At 46.1% G+C, this 18,845-nt stretch overlaps 1 protein-coding gene across 3 annotated transcripts in view; it reads right to left on the minus strand.

The window, feature by feature from the left end:
- The window catches only part of PDE9A (phosphodiesterase 9A), a 49,698-nt gene that overhangs the window by 16,186 nt on the left and 14,667 nt on the right, over positions 1–18,845 (minus strand). Inside the window, exons 4-8 of one of the 3 annotated variants that reach the window (XM_075099114.1) lie at positions 18,563–18,606; positions 11,428–11,482; positions 10,526–10,596; positions 5,768–5,852; positions 1,616–1,697 (exon numbers count right to left, since the gene is read on the minus strand). In XM_075099114.1, the coding sequence (XP_074955215.1) occupies positions 1,616–1,697; positions 5,768–5,852; positions 10,526–10,596; positions 11,428–11,482; positions 18,563–18,606 (337 nt within the window). Of the gene's footprint in view, positions 1–1,615; positions 1,698–5,767; positions 5,853–10,525; positions 10,597–11,427; positions 11,483–13,139; positions 13,252–18,562; positions 18,607–18,845 lie in introns of those variants that run through there. The other 2 variants (XM_075099123.1, XM_075099133.1) reach the window with 2 other exon arrangements.

Genomic DNA, 18,845 nt, shown 5'->3' on the forward strand with positions numbered 1-18,845 from the left:
GATCAGAGTCTTTCTGGGACACAAAAACCTTGTAGCTCTAATTGGCTCATTTACCATTGCTGTCTCTAATTAGTTTGGGCTTACTGTACTGAGCAGGTGAATGACATTTTCTGAGCCGTCAAATTGTTGATAATTAACCCAAAGAACAATAACACTGAAGATTAATTTTCCTTCTTGAGAAGGCAATGATTTTTGCATTTGCCTATAAAATGTACATTTAATATGACATTCCGCAAGAAATCTGTGAATTAGCAGTGCAGATCTGTTATTTGATAACAGTGTTGTAATGACATCTTCTTTCAGTGTACCCATCACTTCCTAGCCTCACTGACATTGGACAGATACAGCATTTGACAACAGATAACAAATTTTGCAAACCTGTCAAACAAACCCCAAACTTCTGAAACCAAAACTCCTATAAGCTTTGCTCCAGGGAAAATACAGACTACCAGTTTACTCTGCAGGCAGACAGCACAACTCTTCGTTGTACTTCCTGTTAATTCAAGATCCTAATATCATAACAGTAGATCAAAGGTTGATCTGACATATGTACTTATCAAGAGAAAAATAATTTTTAGAACTGATAAGTTTTGCAAAAACATGTATTAGTGTCAGGAGCACAAGCCTCTCGGGCAAAAGTTAATTAAAAGAAATGTAAGTGTCATGATGTCTGCTTCAGAGACCTAGAGGTCACTTTTGCTAGGCAGAGCAGAATAAACAGCAGAACTTATAGTTTGTTGCTCTGTAAGGCCCTGAAGACAAATATGCCAGGATGCACGTCTATATCACACACCTGTGGTACACTGGACCTTGTGAACTTGAGAGCGGCACAGCCAGCTTTGATGTGTGCAGGCAAATGCCCACTGCTAAATTATGATTTGCATGTGTATGAGCTGGTGTTTTGTCAAGGTGTGAGCCAGGCACTGAGCAGACATAATTTGACTAGATTTTTGGCAAATTAATTTGAGTAATTCCCTTGAGGAAATACTGGGACAAAGTGCTGGGACCAAAGATCCTCTATGCTTCATGGTTTCAGTCTCATTCATCACTATGGATTTGTACTTGTACTTGCCCAGTAGACATTTTTCTTCAAGCATTACTGTTTTCCCTAGCAAATACACTAACTTATTTTCACAGGGACAATGAATCATTCTGGAGAGAATCCAATGTCGCATTTTCTCTCTGTTTTCCTAGATGAAACATCTCCATAAATTACTTTTTAAATTAAAAAATAATCCATTAGGAGGAAAAAGGCAGCAGCACTATTTTCAGTTAGAGAACAACAATATAGGTTATTTTTGATTTTTTGCTACGAGCATGGAGAATAAACAAAGATAATTAGACAAAAGAGCGTTAAATGTTGATGAATGCAAAATGTTCTTTAACATTTCAAACACTAATGAACTTTCAAGTATTAAAGACTACTGAGGATCCAACTTTAAGCCACCACAGGCAATCACAGCTTTTTCCATCAGCTTCCAGGGATTTTGGATCAGGCCCTGGGTTTAGAATAACTAGAAGGTAGATGGCTAGGGAATCATGCTTTGTAAACCAGCGCTTGTCAGCATAGCAAGTGCATGATAGGATTCTGGGAAGTGTGAGCATTGCATGGTACCTTTGGGTAGGATGGTACATCCCGCCGGGGAGTTAGCCTCTTGTTTTCATCCAAAAAGCTGTACTTGCAGGGACAGTTAGTCCTGAAATGAAATATTCAGTGCTTAAATTTGTGGGAACAAAGCTGCGGTGCCTCGAAAAATGCCAGTACTCTGGTCTCTCAGTAGGCATCACTCAGAGAATTACCCCACTCCCCAACATCTCCCTTTCTAATGTGGTGTTGCTCAAACGTTTTAAAAGCACAATCCTCTTCAGGATTTTCTCCCTTTGTGCAACACCGCTGTCGCCCATTCGCCATCTATCTGAATTCAAGTGAAGAGTGTCTGTCTTCAGGCAAGTATCCATGGATACCCAATCACTTCCATTTAAACCAAGTAACTTTCCTTTCAGCAGGCAGCTTGCTGTTTGTGGCAGGTGTACTTCTCCTAGGACAGCAGAGCCCTGCCGGGGGCCATGCCGAGTATGGACACAGGCATGCCTGTGCTTATTTACTGGTGTAGGCACCTGCTGAGCCCATGGCTTATTGCAGCCCAGCTCCAGGCCTCAGTAAAAGCTTGGGTAAGACCATCCATTTTGATGGCATGACCATCTTGCCTGCTGCCCTTCAGGCTGGACAACAGCAGTGAGGCACAGGCTTGGCAGACACAGTCTGCTTGGCTCCCCGGTCCTGGAGGAATTGCTGCCAGCAATTTCAGGTAATTAACACTTTCCTGGTTATTAAGACCAGCACCCACTGCCAGTTATCTACTCTTTCTTCCTCTGCATGTGGAAGAGCCAAGGTAATGCTACCCCATCTGAGCAAGGGGACTGTGATGGCAGGAGGTGCACACCAGCCTCACAGCCTTTGCAGAACATCAAGGTTGCTGCATTGCAGTGCAACAGCAGTTTCTTGCCTTACAGCCACAGGGGGCACAATAAAGCTAAGAGCAATGTGGTATCACCCATGGCAATCGCGATACATTAATTCAATATGTGTTTCCCCGGTAGCTGGTCACAAGGACTTTAATAACTCTCATGTGATGTTGATCTGCTTGCATTTTGCATTTATCCCTGCAGTCCTAACGTTTAGATTATCTTATCTCATTCTTAAAGCCTACTGCCAAATGAAGTGAAAAGAAACCACCCAAAGAAGCCAACCAAAATATTCCATTAACTTCATTTGTCCCTTTTAAAATAATTTCACACATTCTGTATTGTGTCTCTTTTTAGTGTTTCTCTTCTCTGTTGGGAATTGGTTTGGGTCTCTTTTCTCCTCTTAACATCGATGTCTGCTATCATTTCTGATGGTGGTGTCCTGTGAAAACAAATCCTGCAGAAGTTATGTCATCTTACAGTTCATGGCAGTCAGCTGGCTTCAGCCAGCTGCCTTTTCCTGCCCTGTTTAAGGAGATTCTCGGTGAAAAGCTGTCTTAATCGTTTCTAAAGCTGTCTCCTCAAAACGCCACTGTGAAGGGTGTTAGTAGGATAAAAATAGTGACTTTGGGGCATTCCTTGCCCTAATTGGAACTGGCTGCCAGGGTTAGCTGAGGGCTAGCCAACTATCTGTAATTCCCAGCTGTAGTAGGACATCAAAGCCTTCATCCTACCATACTGTGGCGCACACCAGAGCCAGGATGCATCAGACCTTTACAAATGTAAAACTATCTGGAAATGGTCATGATTTTAAATGACACTGTAATGTTATTAGCATCTGCCAGTGGTGAGTCCAAAAAACAGACTAGCAAAAAAAGCAATCTGAGGGGATGCAAGTGGGGCTGCTTTGCTCTTCTGAAGAGGAGAGATGCACAATTCACTGTGCATGATTACTTTTATAAACTTAGCTGTTTATCCTTACTCTGTCGTTTGGTAATGTAACAGCAAATGTAAGAACATAGAAGCATACAAGAATACAGCTGTGTGCGCTGTGATATTATTGAAGGAATATACGCACTCACACATACTTATATACATTAATTAAATTTATGTGTGATCTCTAATTGCAACTGTAATGCATTATCTAGCAAAAGTCATTGCTCAAGGGATGAAAAATCTGAATAGGAGCAAAACCATTTGTATTTGCCCTGGGTTGCCTCTGTCCTCCACACAGCATGCACGTACCTCCCACCAATGGGACAGAGCTTGCCCAGCCGCTCTGGGGTGAGGCACCCCTAGGCTGGGGTCACCACGTGCCATGGGTCCTGTGGAGCTGTAGTCACTCGGGAACAGGCACCACAGCTCATTCCTCAGCAGCTCCCAAAGGGGTCCCTTTTAATGGCCAGCCACCAAGGAGGACCCTCTCCTCACTCTTATAGCAAAAAGAGGTGACTTGAAGCTACCCTGCTTATACACTGAACCCGGCCACATCTAGCTGCTGCTTTGGGACCCAAGCCCTTAGAGTACAGATAACCATGGGCAGTATTTTGTGCAAGGAGGAAGAGATTCTGTGCAGCCAGGAGGAGGAAGACCCAGCTCAAGGCAACCAAGAGGAGCTGTAACAGGTAGCTGCCACATCGATATAGCACAAAGTGATGCTAAGCAGAGTGAGTTAGGCTCCTGCTTCAACTAAAGCTGCTGTGCAATGCAAGTTCAGAGCAAGCTAGCTTGGGTGTCTGTGCCCAGCACTACCTGCTGCTGAGCACCATAGCCATTTTTACCACCGCTTTCCAGCGCCACACTCCATGATGGTCTCTGGCTTTTAGCTGCTGTCATATCCCACTAGAATCCCTTGGCAAAGACTACGCCTCAGCTGGAGCTGGCTGCACTGGGCAGATGCAGCACTCCCCATTCCTGTTTTTCTTGTTAACAGATTGCTGTTTATACTCAGAAATATAGATTGTAAGGTGACAAGGTCTGGGACAGGAATGAGTCATGGCTGCTGCTGGGACAGTCTCGTACTTCCCGATGTGTGTGGTGTCAACAGGGTGAATGTGAAGTTGCTATAACTTCTTTTTTTTTTGTTTTAATTCCCTATCTGCCTGTGCGTCACTATGCTTGTAAATGCAGCTCTCCCAGCTTCCCACAACAGTCAAGGAAAGTAAAGACAGGTGCACACGTTATTGACATCATGCCTGTCACAAATCAGCATACGTGTTTTTGCATTTACTGCTGATTTGAGCTCTGATTTTTCTAATGAGAATTCCTCACACACCTGAAGAAGAAATGATACAAGCCCCACGGCAAACTGCAATCCATCCTGCTGGTATAAATGTGGAGCAGATCTGAAGTTAATAATATTACTCTGCATTTATGCCAGTATGACAGCTGAATTTGGCCTTAGACTTAACAGGAATTTATTAATACTGTGCCTCCTGACCTATCTGGATAAAAAATTTTATAAAAGCAAGTGATTATAAAGCATAATTCTTTTGGCTAATCTCCCATTGCCCTCAGTAGGAAAAAACTTTGATTAGAGGTCAGAGAATTTGACCCCAAATGAAGAAAAAGAGACTGTCAAGATAGCATAGTTACATTTTCTGAGAAACATTCCTTTCACCCACACTTTGAGCAACGCAGTATATCCCTCTTCAGCAACCTTCCCAGAAGTATTCATAATCTCACAGTGATGAGTTGTTCATCCTAATGGGGTATTTCAGTGACACAGGGGCAGACTTTCCAGCTGAGACCATATACCGTACAAAATGCAATTTTTTCTGCTGTTGTTTTGATTACAGTGAAGCCAAGCTTCACAATCACAGTGAGCCCTTGAATTACAATGTAGATTCCCAATTTCTTGTTGAAATTGAAATGGATGTTTTATAATAGCATGAGATCATAATTAGAAGAGCTGCTACATATTTATTTGATATTTTCCCAGAATATATTGGAGCTGATTCGAGCCTTAGCTGGTTCCCAACCAAGCACACCACACTTTGAAGAACTTCTTTTCCCTTTCCCTCTCTCCTAGTAAATCTGGATGAAGAATTCCCATTCTGTATGGTGAAAAATAACTCTCTGTTGCAAGATCTTTTTCTCTATTCTCATGGCCCAAGCTATTTTAAGAGATGAATGGCTATACATCTTCAAATGTTAAATTAAAGCCACTGTCCTTAACCGTTAGGGGTTTCCTTGTTCCTGTACTTCTAAGCCCAGAAGGTAACTCAATTCTTTGGAAACATTGCATTAGGGTTTGAAACCAGATGCTTATTTCTTTGGTTAGGTCCAAAGCAGAACTTACCTGCTGCTTCTTGCTGCCATTTCCTCCCTCATCTTTTTAATGTCGCTCTTGCATTTCTCAATCTCCACTACTTTCAGGCCTTCCACTGTCAACAAAGGAAAACAACAGGGGTGTTACCATGGCGAAAGTCAAAGGATCTTGTTTCCCAATTGTGCAAAATTTCAAAGGGCTTTAACAGTGCGGTTATCCAGTGAGCCAGCAAGTGCTTACAGTCTGCCCCAGTTCTCACATATGCAGGTGCTGCCAAAGCGATATATCTTGAAAACCCAAAGGAATTCTCTGCTGCCAATTTTAGATAATAGCTACAGTATTTTAATTCACAGAATGGCTGTAATGGCTCAGCTTTTCCATGATTGTTAGCAGCAGTCAGCTGTTCTGGTGCCTTCACTTTGCTGCTGTAGAACACGAATCAAAGGAAATCCTGAGCAAAAAAACCCTTCTCTTGTTGGGATGATAAGCGCAGCTAGGCAAACACGTCCCAGTAGGATTATAATTCCCATTAGGATAAAAGGTTTTAATTCGGAAGTTCATGCAGAGTATTAAGGAGCTCTGAGAGGCATTGCTAGATACAGAGAAACCAAAGTGAGAAAGCAGGAGAGAGAGAAAAATGTTGAAAAGTTTTGCTCTGATGATTGATTTAAATTTTTTTTTAGGTATTGAAGATCTGTCACTTTTTGCCAATCAGTTTTGTAATCAAAGGTTATTTCTGAATGGGGCACAAAAAAAAAAGTATCCTATATTCCTCTTCTGGATGTCATTTGGAGAGCCACAAGGCAAAAAGTTTGATTGCCCGTTTATGCAGTGATGCACTTCATTCCATGTAGCTGTGAGAACCTAACACAGTGCACGTAGAGGAGTATTCTCCCTTTTCTTTTCCTCTTGTTGAACTATCAGCGTGCTACAGGACATAATGCAGCACCATTTATTAAGTACATGTCATTTATATGCAATCATTTCACAGCTCATTTGTTCACTGAACTCATTGTTTGCATGGACAAGCTGTGGTTCAGGAAACTCAAGGGAATTTGCAAGCATACAATCAGTATTCAGTCACTTTCTTAGAAAATAATAGTCAAAATTACACTTATCTGGAGGGTAGCCTGTAACTGATAAAAAACTGCCGTAGAAGGGCACACCTCTATGGATTAGCAGAGACCTCAGTTTTGTTTTCTTTATGCTAGTAACAACAAAGGTTGCTGTTGGAACTGGGAAAGGGGAAAACCAGAGAGGTGTATGAACCGAGTCCAAAATGCCACATATTAGGAAAGGAAAGAGAAAGGGTTTTGATTTATGCTTGATTCCAGGGTTACCCTCCACTTAAAAATCCCATTTCCAGATTGATGCATTTTTGTTTAGTGTTGTCACAAGCAATTTCTTTGGGAGATCACAATGTGATGATACAGGCAAGATGCTGTCCTGCTTATTCAATATCTTCGTTCTGGATATCTGGCTGCACTTTTTTGGGTAGTCGGTTCAGCTGCCAGTGACCAGCTGCAGCTGACCTGCAGGCCCTGCGCTGCTGTGTACCACCTTGGTGCATGCATCCAGGAGAAGTTTGTGGGTAGCCCATTTGCCAAGCTGTCTAAATGGTAGCCAGCACCTATTTGAAGCAGTAGGAGCAAAGCAGAGTTATCAGACCGACAGGATAGTGGGACAGGCAACTGCAGAGACAAGAGGAGTTATGGTGCAAAATGGCAGCCCTGAGCATTTTTTCGTATTGCAACTCTTTAGTTTTCTTCCAAAACCTCTCCAGGGGAGCAGAGAATTTACATAATTATTTTCTTAAGGTAGATGTGAGATGCTTACAAATTGTAAAGGTTTTTTTGCCAGCTTCCTTATTCATGTGTGGGCTGCTTCGCGAACACTGGAGCAGAGAAAGTCAAGCCACAGGACAAAGCATTCCCAGTGCTTGTCCCGCGTGGGCGCATTTTGCAAGGGGAAGTCACAAGCCTTAGATGGGATTTAAAAAATCAGTTAAAAGATTTGGCTCCTTGAAAATACATCTCTGTGATGTGGTCTCTAGACAGTAATGGGAAGGACACTGAGACCATTTTATGTGAGGTGCAGATGTAGCGCTGTCATGAGCACTTAGCCCCACACACACATTCCCTCTGGGGAAGAAATCCTAGAGATCACATGTGAAAGTGGTGGAAAAGGGATCTCCGAGGGAGGTAGGAGAAAAGGCAAAACAAAAGCACAATTCTTTTCACATTTGGCTCACAAATGATAAATGGCCTTGTCATGTGCACTGATTAAGGGCCCGTTATATTATTCTGCAGCAAGAAATACCTTCTGAAAAGACCCTGTGCTGTCTAAAGAAATCCTTGGGCTGAATCCAGCACTGAAACATGGCTCTTAAAGCAACCCCTGGGAGCCCAGCTCTAGTATGGAGGTTAGACACTCCCTTCCCCTCACAGTTTTGCTTTTTAGATGTGAAAGCCTGGGTTTATTTCAAAATTATGCAGATTTGGCTCTGTTGCAAATTCTGGAAGTCAAATTTCGAGCAGATGGGTGCACTTGTAGACAGGCAACCCAGGGAGCTCCTTCCCACAGGCTGAGGCTGCTAAAGAAGGGATTGCGAGCGCTCAGGCAGAATGGCAGCAGATTGCTACATCTGCTCCTATTTCCCTCAGCGGTGAGACCCACTTACAGGAAGAAACCTCATCTGGGGACCAGTGAATTCAGTTCACCTGCATGGCTCTGGGTACGCTGCCTTCCCTAAACCAGCAATAAAGTGCTGGGGAGTGCAAATGCACAAGACTTCCCCACGGCAGCAGCATGCTAACCTGTTATCTCACTCCACTGCGTCGTACTGCCAGTGCTGAAAGGCAGTGTGTGTGCAGGGTGCAGCTGGGGGTCCCAGGGGGTCATCAGGGAGAGCCAGTGGCTGAAAGCAGCCCCTAGCTGGCTGGGGTAGTTGCTTGTCTGGGCTGCCAAGGGGGTATGAAGACCCACAGGAATGCTTGCCTCATTTGCTCTAGTCCATGGCACTCAGCTCTGAAGACTGGAGTTGGTCATAAGTTTCACAGAAAATGCGGAGTGACTGAGCTAATTTTTTCTTTTTTCTTTTTTCTTTTTTTTTTTTTGTTTTTCTTTTGGACAAAAGAATAAACCAGTGGAGCTTTGGATAAACTGTAGCCAAGGAGGGGTTGCTACCCTTCCATGCAGAGGTCTGTGCTCGGGACAGGCATGCCACAGGGTAGCCCCCCTCCATGGACATCCCCAGAGGGCTCCTACCTCATGGGGAGCCTGCGGCTGGGGTGGCCTCTGGGATAAGTTCCCCTGCAGCTGCTCTTTGAATAAGGACATTTTTTTCCTCTCCCTGCTGACAAAGGCATCAGTCTCACTGAGCAGCTGCAGGGTCAAGGTAGCTTCTGGTCAGGGGAAATTTCAAGAAAACAGCTTCTTCCATGAACCAGAAATTTTTTCTTTCCAGCCAGCTCTAGTGAAAAAGATGCAGCATATCTACAGCTGTGATGCCGGGGAAAACTGCCTGCTCCTGACTTAAATGCTGCGTATCAGCAAGGACGTGGCCTTTGGTGTCAAAATGGTGCTGTGCAACCCCTTCTCTGCCTTTCTGGGGCCTGTGTTCTGCATAATATACTGAAATACAACAGGTCAGATGTTACACGGGGAAAAACAAAACAAAACAGAAAAGGAGCTCTTTGACCAGGTGAACTTGTTTGTTCCACTGTAACCGAATATGGTTGTGTTACTGTTAACACACCGAACAAGCAAGGAAATTGATGCTGCCTAGTAGTCTGCCAGGCAATATGGCCAGCGAGGGATAAACCCCCATGTTTGCAGCCCAGAAATTACCGCCACGCAAGACAACGAGATGTACCCTCCATCTGTACTTCAGCACACGCTATGCCGCCTGGTTGTGGACGCTTTGGTGTTCACGCTGTGTTCGTGCTGCACACGTAGCATGCACACGTGCTGCGGGGAGAGGCCTCCCCCCGCTTCGGGCCCTTTCCCAACAGAGGGAGGTGTGCAACATGACACTTAGAAGAAATAAGGTCTTGGTGCTGGTGCTGGGTCTCAGCCAGCAGTGAGGACTGACCCAACTGCTTAATACCCAGTAAATGCATTTCTGAAAGAGGAAAAACTTTCTGCAAGACAATGAGTTTGACCTGTGCAAATATCCGACTTAAAGTAGAAGGAAGGCAGCTGCAGAACCTTCCTTTAATTAATTACAAAATTCAGCAGCGAGCACCAGGGCCCAGGTGTGTTGCAGGGTGACATTTTGCAGGGAGTGCCCGTGCGGAGGCATGGGGGTCACTGCTGGGTGCAGGGGGGGTGACGGTGACGGGGGCGACAGGGCTGGGGCACAAGGGGACATGGGAGGGCAGGCCACGGGGAGCTCAAAGCTGGGGGCCAGGGAGGTAGAGACCTTTTGCCACAGGGATGTGGTAGCAGGAGGATATGGCCCCAAGCCCAAAGCTCGGCGGGAGGCTCAATGGCCCCTCAAAGGCTGCTCAAAGGGGGAGTCGTTGGGGTGCTCCAGATGCCTGCAGAGCCAGGCTTCCCTCCCTCGCCTTGCCCCGCCAGTCAGTATCACCACGGGCTCCTGCCTTCCCCGTGCCTCGCCCCGGGCTGGCTGCAGCCTTTCGGGCTCAAGGCTGGCTGAGTTACGAATGACTGGAGAAAGCAGAGGGGCTGTGAGGAGCGGGATGGAGCGGGGGTACAAGGGGGGCAGCGAGGCAGGGGTTTCTGAGGCACCAGTTCCCACTGTGATACAAATAAAGGGACACTCACATTCAACCTTTTTCTCCAGCATTGCCAAGTGATTAGCTACTTCCGTTTTCAGCTCATTGATTTTAAAAACCCTGAAAAGAAAACCCTTATGTATTAATGTTATACATTTTGTGCCGTACCTACCCTAGGTGCAAAGGACTTCTGCTAGAAATATCTACATTTTTCAGTGGACTGATCAGTCCAATGGCAGTTGCCATAAGAAAAAGAAAATTTTCCATGGAAATGGTAAAATTTGGGCAGAAAATACACCCCAGTTTAATTTTCAGAAAAACGAACAACAAATGATCTTGTTATGGTCCTGGGAATGTACTGTGGCTCTGCAACACTTCATCACCCCCCCTCTCTGCAGGGACTTGTTATTGTACCCCCTAGGGAAGCAAAGTTAAATTGATAATGCTTTCCCTAACAGCAACATCTTGGTGTTCGCACACTCTGAAGCCCTCCTCCTTTTGAATTATGCTGCTGATTTGCTGAGCTGTGGTGGGATACATCTGTCTTACTCAAAACAGCTGGAATAAATTAAACAGCTATACAGATATTCAGAAATCCTCTCGAGGAGAGACATATTTGGGTGATAAAGGGAAAAATGAAACAAATCAGGTGATTTGACTCTTCAGCAAAGAAGCATTTCTTTTGCTTCCTAAGAGGGCAGGAGCACATTAAGAACATTTATATTTAGCATTTGATCTCCTTTTTAGATCAAAGATAATCACCAAAATTGCTTTTGGTGTAAGATACTGTCCTGCTGTCAGCAGGAAATAACGAGTGTACCAGGCCTAAATTTGCAGGAAGAGTGGGATTTGAAAGAGATCTTAAATGCTCCTCTGTCTCCTGCGAAAATTTCGCTTCAGGCTGATAAAAGAAATAACATTTTAAATTAATAATGTTGTTCAGCTTCTTACCTCGAGAACTGCTCAGCAATCTGCCCCAGTAAATTCTGCAACAATTCTTCTTTCTCTGAAAAAAATAGGAGGGATACATTACAGAAAACAACAGAGGAAAGAAGACACCCTCAACCTCCCTGCAAAGTGGCATCCCCAGGCTTCCAGCTCTGACGATGAGGCATTTAGCCAAAAAGTTGTTTTGGTCCTTTGAACAGTGACAGCATTTGGGAATGACTCCTCATCTCACCTGCCTTCCTCTGCCTGCAGGGTACAGTCAAGGATTCTCAGAAGTTTTTTTGGGATGTGCTGGCTCTCTGAGAGGTGGCTTGTTTTAAGGCAGTGCTCTCTGGAAAGGAGACCCCTTTTGCATCTCTTGGGTGGGACACCCAGGCTCGCCGTCAGCCTTTGAAAGGTCTGGCTCACAAGGACTGCCTCTACACCATCAGCACACTGTGCCAGAGTGGCCATGAACAATGCAACGGCCTATGAACACAAGAAAACCCAGCCTGCCTTCTAGATTTACACTGGGACATTATTCTGTAGATGAACTTTTTGGTGCAAATTCATAAGGATCGTATTGCTATGCATAAAATTCAAGCAAACGTGAGATGCCAAAGTGACAGTCCTTGCAGAATGAGGTCTGCCCTTCCTGGTTCGGGGGCTGGACACAGCAGGACACAAGTTTCCCAACCCCTTTTCCCTTGAGAACAGAACTTGTACAGAGCTGCCGTGGGGACCCCGTGGGGATCCCTTCGCTGCTTGAGCTGCTGCAGTGGGAGCACTTGCGCCTGTAGCTCCCCGCCTCCCACTGCCAACTCCAGCACTCGGGTACTTCAGCTGGCTCGGGAAAGTCAGCCTGATGAAGCCCCAGCCCTCCCTGAGACCATCCCAGGATTGCTGTCCTTAACACAGAGGAAAACAAACGAGTCCTTAAAACAAGACCCTAGATTTCAAGGGAAAGTACGCTTCAGGAAGGATTACGATAGCAAGGTTTTCCCATCTTTCAGGCTGTCCACACTGTATTCACACAGACAGGAGAAGCATAAATCACCTTTGCTGAGCTATGAGCTGCTGGTTCGAGATTGCTCCCACTTTCCCCCACCAGTTATTTTAAACTGCACTGTGCTGCAGTCGTTCTCATGCCTGCAACGTGGATGTACTCGTGGTTTCTCCTGCTAAAGGAGTGGAAACATTGCATGCTCTCATATACACGCTGCAGATTACAGAGCACCCATTTATACCCTGTGTAGAAATACCCTGATGGCATTTCTGAAGCTACTTCTTGCACTTGCCTGAGGGAGCATGATGCCTCACGAGTGCAATCACCCAGGCAGAACACATCAGACACAAATACAGCCCAGCATTTACAACGCATTTCTAAATAATAGCTCTTGTACCTGTTGAAAAAATTTGCGGTTCTTCAGGTATTAGAGATGTCAGAAATACTTGTCAAGAGCATTCACTTTGCTGGTCAAACAATTTGGCTCTTAGCCCCGTGTCTCTAAATTGGAACAAGCACTCTGTGCTCTGCAAGTCTCAGTTCTAATTCCTTCATTATTTTTTTTTTCCCTGCGATCTGACTCCCAGTGGAGTGGCTAGCAGAGCAAATGAAGAGATTAGTTCTATTCACAGAGACCCATTTTTCAGTTTTCTCACAAAACCCATCTGAAAACCCAAGCACTGAAACAAAGCAAATGCTGCGTCCTATTTAAGACAGGAGGAAAGCTTACCGTATGCAGCACCTGGGATAGTACCCGACTCCAACAGTGAGAATAAGCAGAGAAACCCGTGTCCTCTCACTTCAGTGCAGCTCAGCTCTCTGACAGTGGCTGTAGCATGCCAGAGACTGACAAGTTCCCTATAAACACCGTTCCAGTTAAAAAAAAAACCAACAATCTTACTTTCACTCCCTCCCCCTGTCAAAACTCCCTTGGAGTACTAGGACATTCTCATCCAGGGAACAGTCAGCTGCAATCTGATGTTTATGGATGTAATAAAAGACTTTCAAAATGAAGATGTATGTTTTTATAACCCTAGGGTGCAGTAAAGATATATGACTAAGAGTGGCAGTTTGTCTCATCTTAAAGAGACAAAGATCCATTTCTTTGCCCTGTTCCTTTCTAAGGGGAAGACCTTTGCTAACCCCTGATTCTGAAGAAAATGAAACATCGTGCCTACATCATTTAGTCTCAGTCCCCACTCCTTTATAAAACAGGAAGGGTAGGTGTCCTTTCACTCCCTCATTACCCTCTGTCTTCTTTGGTTTTTATACCACTGGGCAGGGCTGACCCCAGGTGCACACAGCTACCTTTTCTGTCAGTTGCTTCATTTGCTTTGCTGTGATTCCTTCTAGGAAAAGGAAATCCTACTGCACGTAACATGGGCAGATGTAATCCGCGTGCCTTGCCGAGTGTCGCCAGCTCCTGCCTGCAGTAACCCAAAAGCCAAGAGCAGCCCTCTTCTCAGCTCACCCCCACCCCCGCCAAACAGCACCGTGAATGTGCAACGTTGGCAAATGCAGGTGTTCAGAAAGTCAGATTTTTGCACAATAGGCAGGGTGTTTTAGAGCTGACAAATGAAAATCAGAACACCCCCCTCCAGAAGATGCTGCGGTAGCGTAATGCTGGGCAGGGGACAGACAAGCTCAGGCCTCCCCAGGCTTCCCGTGGCTCATTCCTGCCCTCGCTGCGAGCACAGGGACTTCAGCTCATTGCCTGCTAGCCCCTGCCAAGCTCAGCAGGGAGCTTGGCCGGGGCATCACAGAGCAAGGAGCCATTTTGCTCTCCCTCCCAGCAGCCCTGTCTCCAGCAGGTCTGGGCAGAAAGCAGGTGCGGGGAAATATGGCAGCAGCACTTTTTCCTGAGGCTCCTGCCGTGGCCAGATAGGAGAGCTGGCAGCGAGCGTGCACCTTCCCTGCCAGACAGACGGGGACTAGGTACGCACCGGGGCAGCTCAGGTTACGCGTGCACTGACACAGATGGCTTATAACCCACTGGCATGCACCCTCTGCTTCACACCGCCCTGCTTGGAACAGCGACTCTTCCTCTCCTGTCTTACACCCTGGGATCATGGCTGGGGAGACACCTCCATCCTCGTGCACTCCCTGGCTCCCCTCGCCACCCTGCCAGCCTCAACGAGGTACAAGAGGGGAGTGCATGTGGTTGTGGGGGTGGGTTGGTTCCCCCCCCGTCTTTACTGCTGTGGCCAAGCAAGGCTGCAACAACGTGGGTGTCTGCCTTTCCCTGCTAGTGTTAGCCTGGCATATTCCTGCCACACAGTCTCTTTCTCACTTGTGCCTCTACCTCTGCCTCGGGCTCCTGTCTGTATTTCCCTTTCTGAAGTTCTTTTTTTTTTGTGTCTGGGCAGTCAGAGGGATTTAATAAACAAACAGCCAGGTGGACAAAAGCTTCAGGAAGGGCTGTGCTTCAAGTCCGAGCCCACGACTGTGAATCACGACGTATTGAGCACCAAAATCACTTGACAGCTCAGGTTAATTTGGGCTACTGCATGCAAGTCCCTGCTTACTTGAGTAATCCTGAAGCAGTTGAGCAGTTGCCCCCATCTCGATGCATGCATCCATGTGGGATGCATGTAAGGAGCGGCAGGTAGGAGGGTTTTCTCCTCTCGCAGTCTCTGCCTTTTCCTTCTTGCCTGAGCTGCAAGTGTGAATATACCTCCAAAAGGAGAAGAGAGATATCCCAGAATAATAAGATTTAGACACTATGACAAGTTTCTGTCACTTTACCAATAGCAATCTGCACAAGATCTTGCGTATTTAATCATTCAAGGGAAAAAAGCAGTCCCCAGAGACCTCTGGTGCAGCTGTACCTGTCGTCGGTGGGCTCAGCAGTGGGCAAGGTGGGGCTAGCACAAATTCAGATGTGAGCCTTCATTCAGGCAGCTACACAGGTCTCGGTCAAGATATCTCTCCCACTGCAAGCCAATATCCCTGGGGAGACACTGAGGGTTTTCCTCTGTGCAAGTGCTAGATAGCTTGTTAGATGAAAAGGCAAATAACGGAACGGCAAGTGAAGTAGGAGGCGAAGATGCTGCCTACAGCCTCAACCTGGGCAAGTGGCTGTGACGCTGGCAGGGTTCCCTGGCGCTGAGGCTGCTGAGCAAGGAATGGCAGGTGGCGAGCTCTCCCGACGTGCTGGCCTCCATCCCAATTGGGCACTGCTCTCTTTGGGTTTCCTCACCTGTTTCCCCAGGGATGAAGGGATGCCTGTGTTGAAGGACCCACCAGAACAAGACGGAGACAGAGGTGCAGAGAGAGCTAGGGCTGAGTTCGGCACATGTCATGCTCTTTCAAGTCACATCCCTGGTGAAATATTTAAGGGATTATTCAGCCACCTGTGGGCATTGCTGCCCTAACTTTGGAGCAGTAGGAAAGCCCCTGCACACGTTTCCCCCCAGTTTAGGACCGCGGTGGATGAGGCTTTCTTGACCTCCACAATAGTTCCTTTCTCTGTACTACCAGAAATGTAACACACTTCAATTTTATTTCTCAAGAGAGTGCTGCTAGTAGGATTTGTTCATTTAATTGGCATCTCCAGCAATATTGCAGAGTGCCCAAACCCTTCTAATTACAGCCACAACATAGCCATCGGTTTGTGAGTTTTGAGCCTGTTCCACTGTAAGGATGCGGACCAGAGCCTTTCTGCTGTTGGGAGAAAGAAGATGCCTGTCGAATGGGCTTGGGAGTTTAGGCACCCCAGAGAGAAGGAAGGGTTTGGCACTGGGGGTTTGGTGCTCTGCTTTGATAGCCATGTGCCTTCTGGCCCGGGGCCGCAGGAGGAGGGACAGAACGTGATGCAATGGCCCCACAGGCTCAGAGCCGGCCAGCTGGGCCCTCGCTTTTGCCTTGCAGACAGCTGACCCTGCAGTGATACAGCAATTGCCACTGCATCCAATGGACGCTCACTGGAATAATAATTTTTTTAATTCCAACCCTCTCCCATGACTACAGCCAGGAAATGAAGAACGTTTTCTTAGCAGGACTCTGGTGGATATCTCCTCTGCTGGATAAAAGCCACTGCTTATATTTTCCTCCCAAAGGATCGTATTTTCCAGTCCCACCTTTTATAGTCTTTGTTCTGCTGAAGCGTGCGTCACTCTTTTCCAGCTGCCTGGGATACTGCTGAAAAGAGGTGCATTACCTCCCACTGCTGTGAAAATTGGGGTGACCCGTTTTTTGACATGTATTTGGACGAGTTGCTTTGGGAAGCAGAATCACGCAGGCAGAGTTGTTTAAGAAGTGAAGACTAGAGCAGAGCTGTTTTTTTTTTCCTTTAATGAAGAGGAACAATTTCCCACTCTGTTTATTCTTCCTACTCTCAGCAAAATGTCAGGAATGCTTAAGATTAATGACAACCCATGTGAAAGAGAAACAGATACCAAGGAACATTTGCTCCACCACACTCAGTTCAACTTTCCTCCTCTTTCCACAGCAGACTGTTTTATGCTTTGGCAACCTACTGCCAGAATTTTTCTTACCCTTTTCCAGCCCTGCTGGATTTGTTCACTGGTCTTTCTCCATCTTGGGACAAATGGCTATTGGTTACCCATGCCAGCTGGTACACAGAGACACACACCCCAGTTAGGACCCGACTTTTTCTGATCTCTTAATGCAAATAGTGCACTCCTGGACTGGAAGAGGAATGTTCTTCCAGCAGAGTTTGTTACAATAAGGGGACAGCTTCTTTACCCTTAGCAGTCATGTGCATCCCTCGACTTTGACTACCTCCTTCTGGCAACATTGGCAATCAAATCACTGACATGGGATCTGTTTATGGCTTGCAACAAATCTTACTGTGATAAAATTCTTCCCTGTTTCCTAGCTTCTTTGTTCTTTTTGCTCTCTGTTCATCTTTACTCTCTGCATGCACAAGCTCCCCACTGTTGCTTCTCCATGCCCCCCTGCACATCCTCCAACACTGTCTTGCTGCGCCCTTTTCCTACAGATGTTTCTGCCACAGAGGACGTGGGCCTCAGAGAGTGGCTTTGGTTCCTTCCACCTCCCCATCTGAAACAAGGCAGTGCTGTGAGACACTATGTTTTCTTGCGTAACACAGGAGCCTAAGCAAGAAGAAGAGGTGGGACGTGCAATTAGCATTAGCAAGAGTATGAGGTGGGACCAGCAAAACTGCCTCACCCATAATCAAAGAGCCTCACTCATTCCTGTGAACTACTTTTTCCAGGCCCAGACTTTCTGGCTCCCTCCTGTTCTATCTGTGCAGTCTACATTTCCAAGAAAATCTTAACCTTTTGCCCCTTGTCTCTCTTATCTTCTCATTTTACTGCTCCAAACTGTGTCCTGAGCTGATGTCTCCTACCTTCCTGCAGCTCCTGCCTCAGCGGCCAGCCTCTCCCTATAGCTCCACAGTGGACAGGCTAGGGGTCTTGCTCAGGCTGCCTCTGAGCGAGTGGCAGGAGATACTGCAGTTGCACGGATGAGAGAGACAGTGAGCCAGATGCTCTACAGGAGTTGTTCCAAGCAAATGCTCTGCTCCAGTGCCTGAGAGCTACTGGCCTGAGCATGACGTTGGCAGGCAAAGAGGAATGATAGAAGTGTCACTTCAGTCCTGCCTGTGGAGTACAACAGTGCTGTGCGCTGGGGAATGTGTTCCAGATGTGGTCTTTCATCCTGGCCTTCTTTAATCTTGTCAGGTGTATTTAAATATTTATTACACTTAGAGCTACCATGCCTACAACAGAAATTATGCTGTCTCCTCAGCTATTTGGAAATAACATGGGGTTCAAATGTCACGCTCAGCTTTCCAGCAGAGCCTTGCTGAGAGGTGAAGTTGTTTAACAAAAGACTGCACAACAGTGCTTTCAAATATCACCTGCATCACCTGAAAAAAAAAAAACCACTGCTCCATGCGAGACTTTCCCCAGGACATCAGTGGTGCTGAATCAGACCAGATCTAAGGACTGTGAAAGTCCCCTGGACCCCAGCCATTTTACCTCACCCTCAAATATTTTGAAATCTGAGGATTTTTTTTAGCTTTTCTCCAGAATACTGTGATCAAACACTTCTTATTATGCCACAGCTACAACCTTTCTTTCTTGCATCATAACAGCATAATTTCCACATGCAAATGTTCACCAAATCAGCTGTGGTAAATTCAGTTCAAAAGGGTCGTTTTACCTGAGAGCTGCCCAGTGGCAACAGGTATCACTTTGTATGGAGACCTGGAAGAGTCAGAGAGGGTTGATGTTAGCAACACTCAGAAAGCAGTTCATATTTCACACTGGACAGCAAACAGGGTGGGATGGGAACAGGTGTTCAACATTAAACAGTTAAAAGCGTTATTTTTTTTCCTCAGACAATTACGCCTGCTTTAATAACAAGCAAAAAATCTTCAAAACCAGCAGGCATTAGTGTTATAAGCCAGCATGCAATTCTTGCTGTCATCTCCCTCCCTCCAGGG

Source organism: Phalacrocorax aristotelis, chromosome 1 (assembly GCF_949628215.1).
Source record: "Phalacrocorax aristotelis chromosome 1, bGulAri2.1, whole genome shotgun sequence".
NCBI classification, from domain to species: Eukaryota; Metazoa; Chordata; class Aves; order Suliformes; family Phalacrocoracidae; genus Phalacrocorax; species Phalacrocorax aristotelis.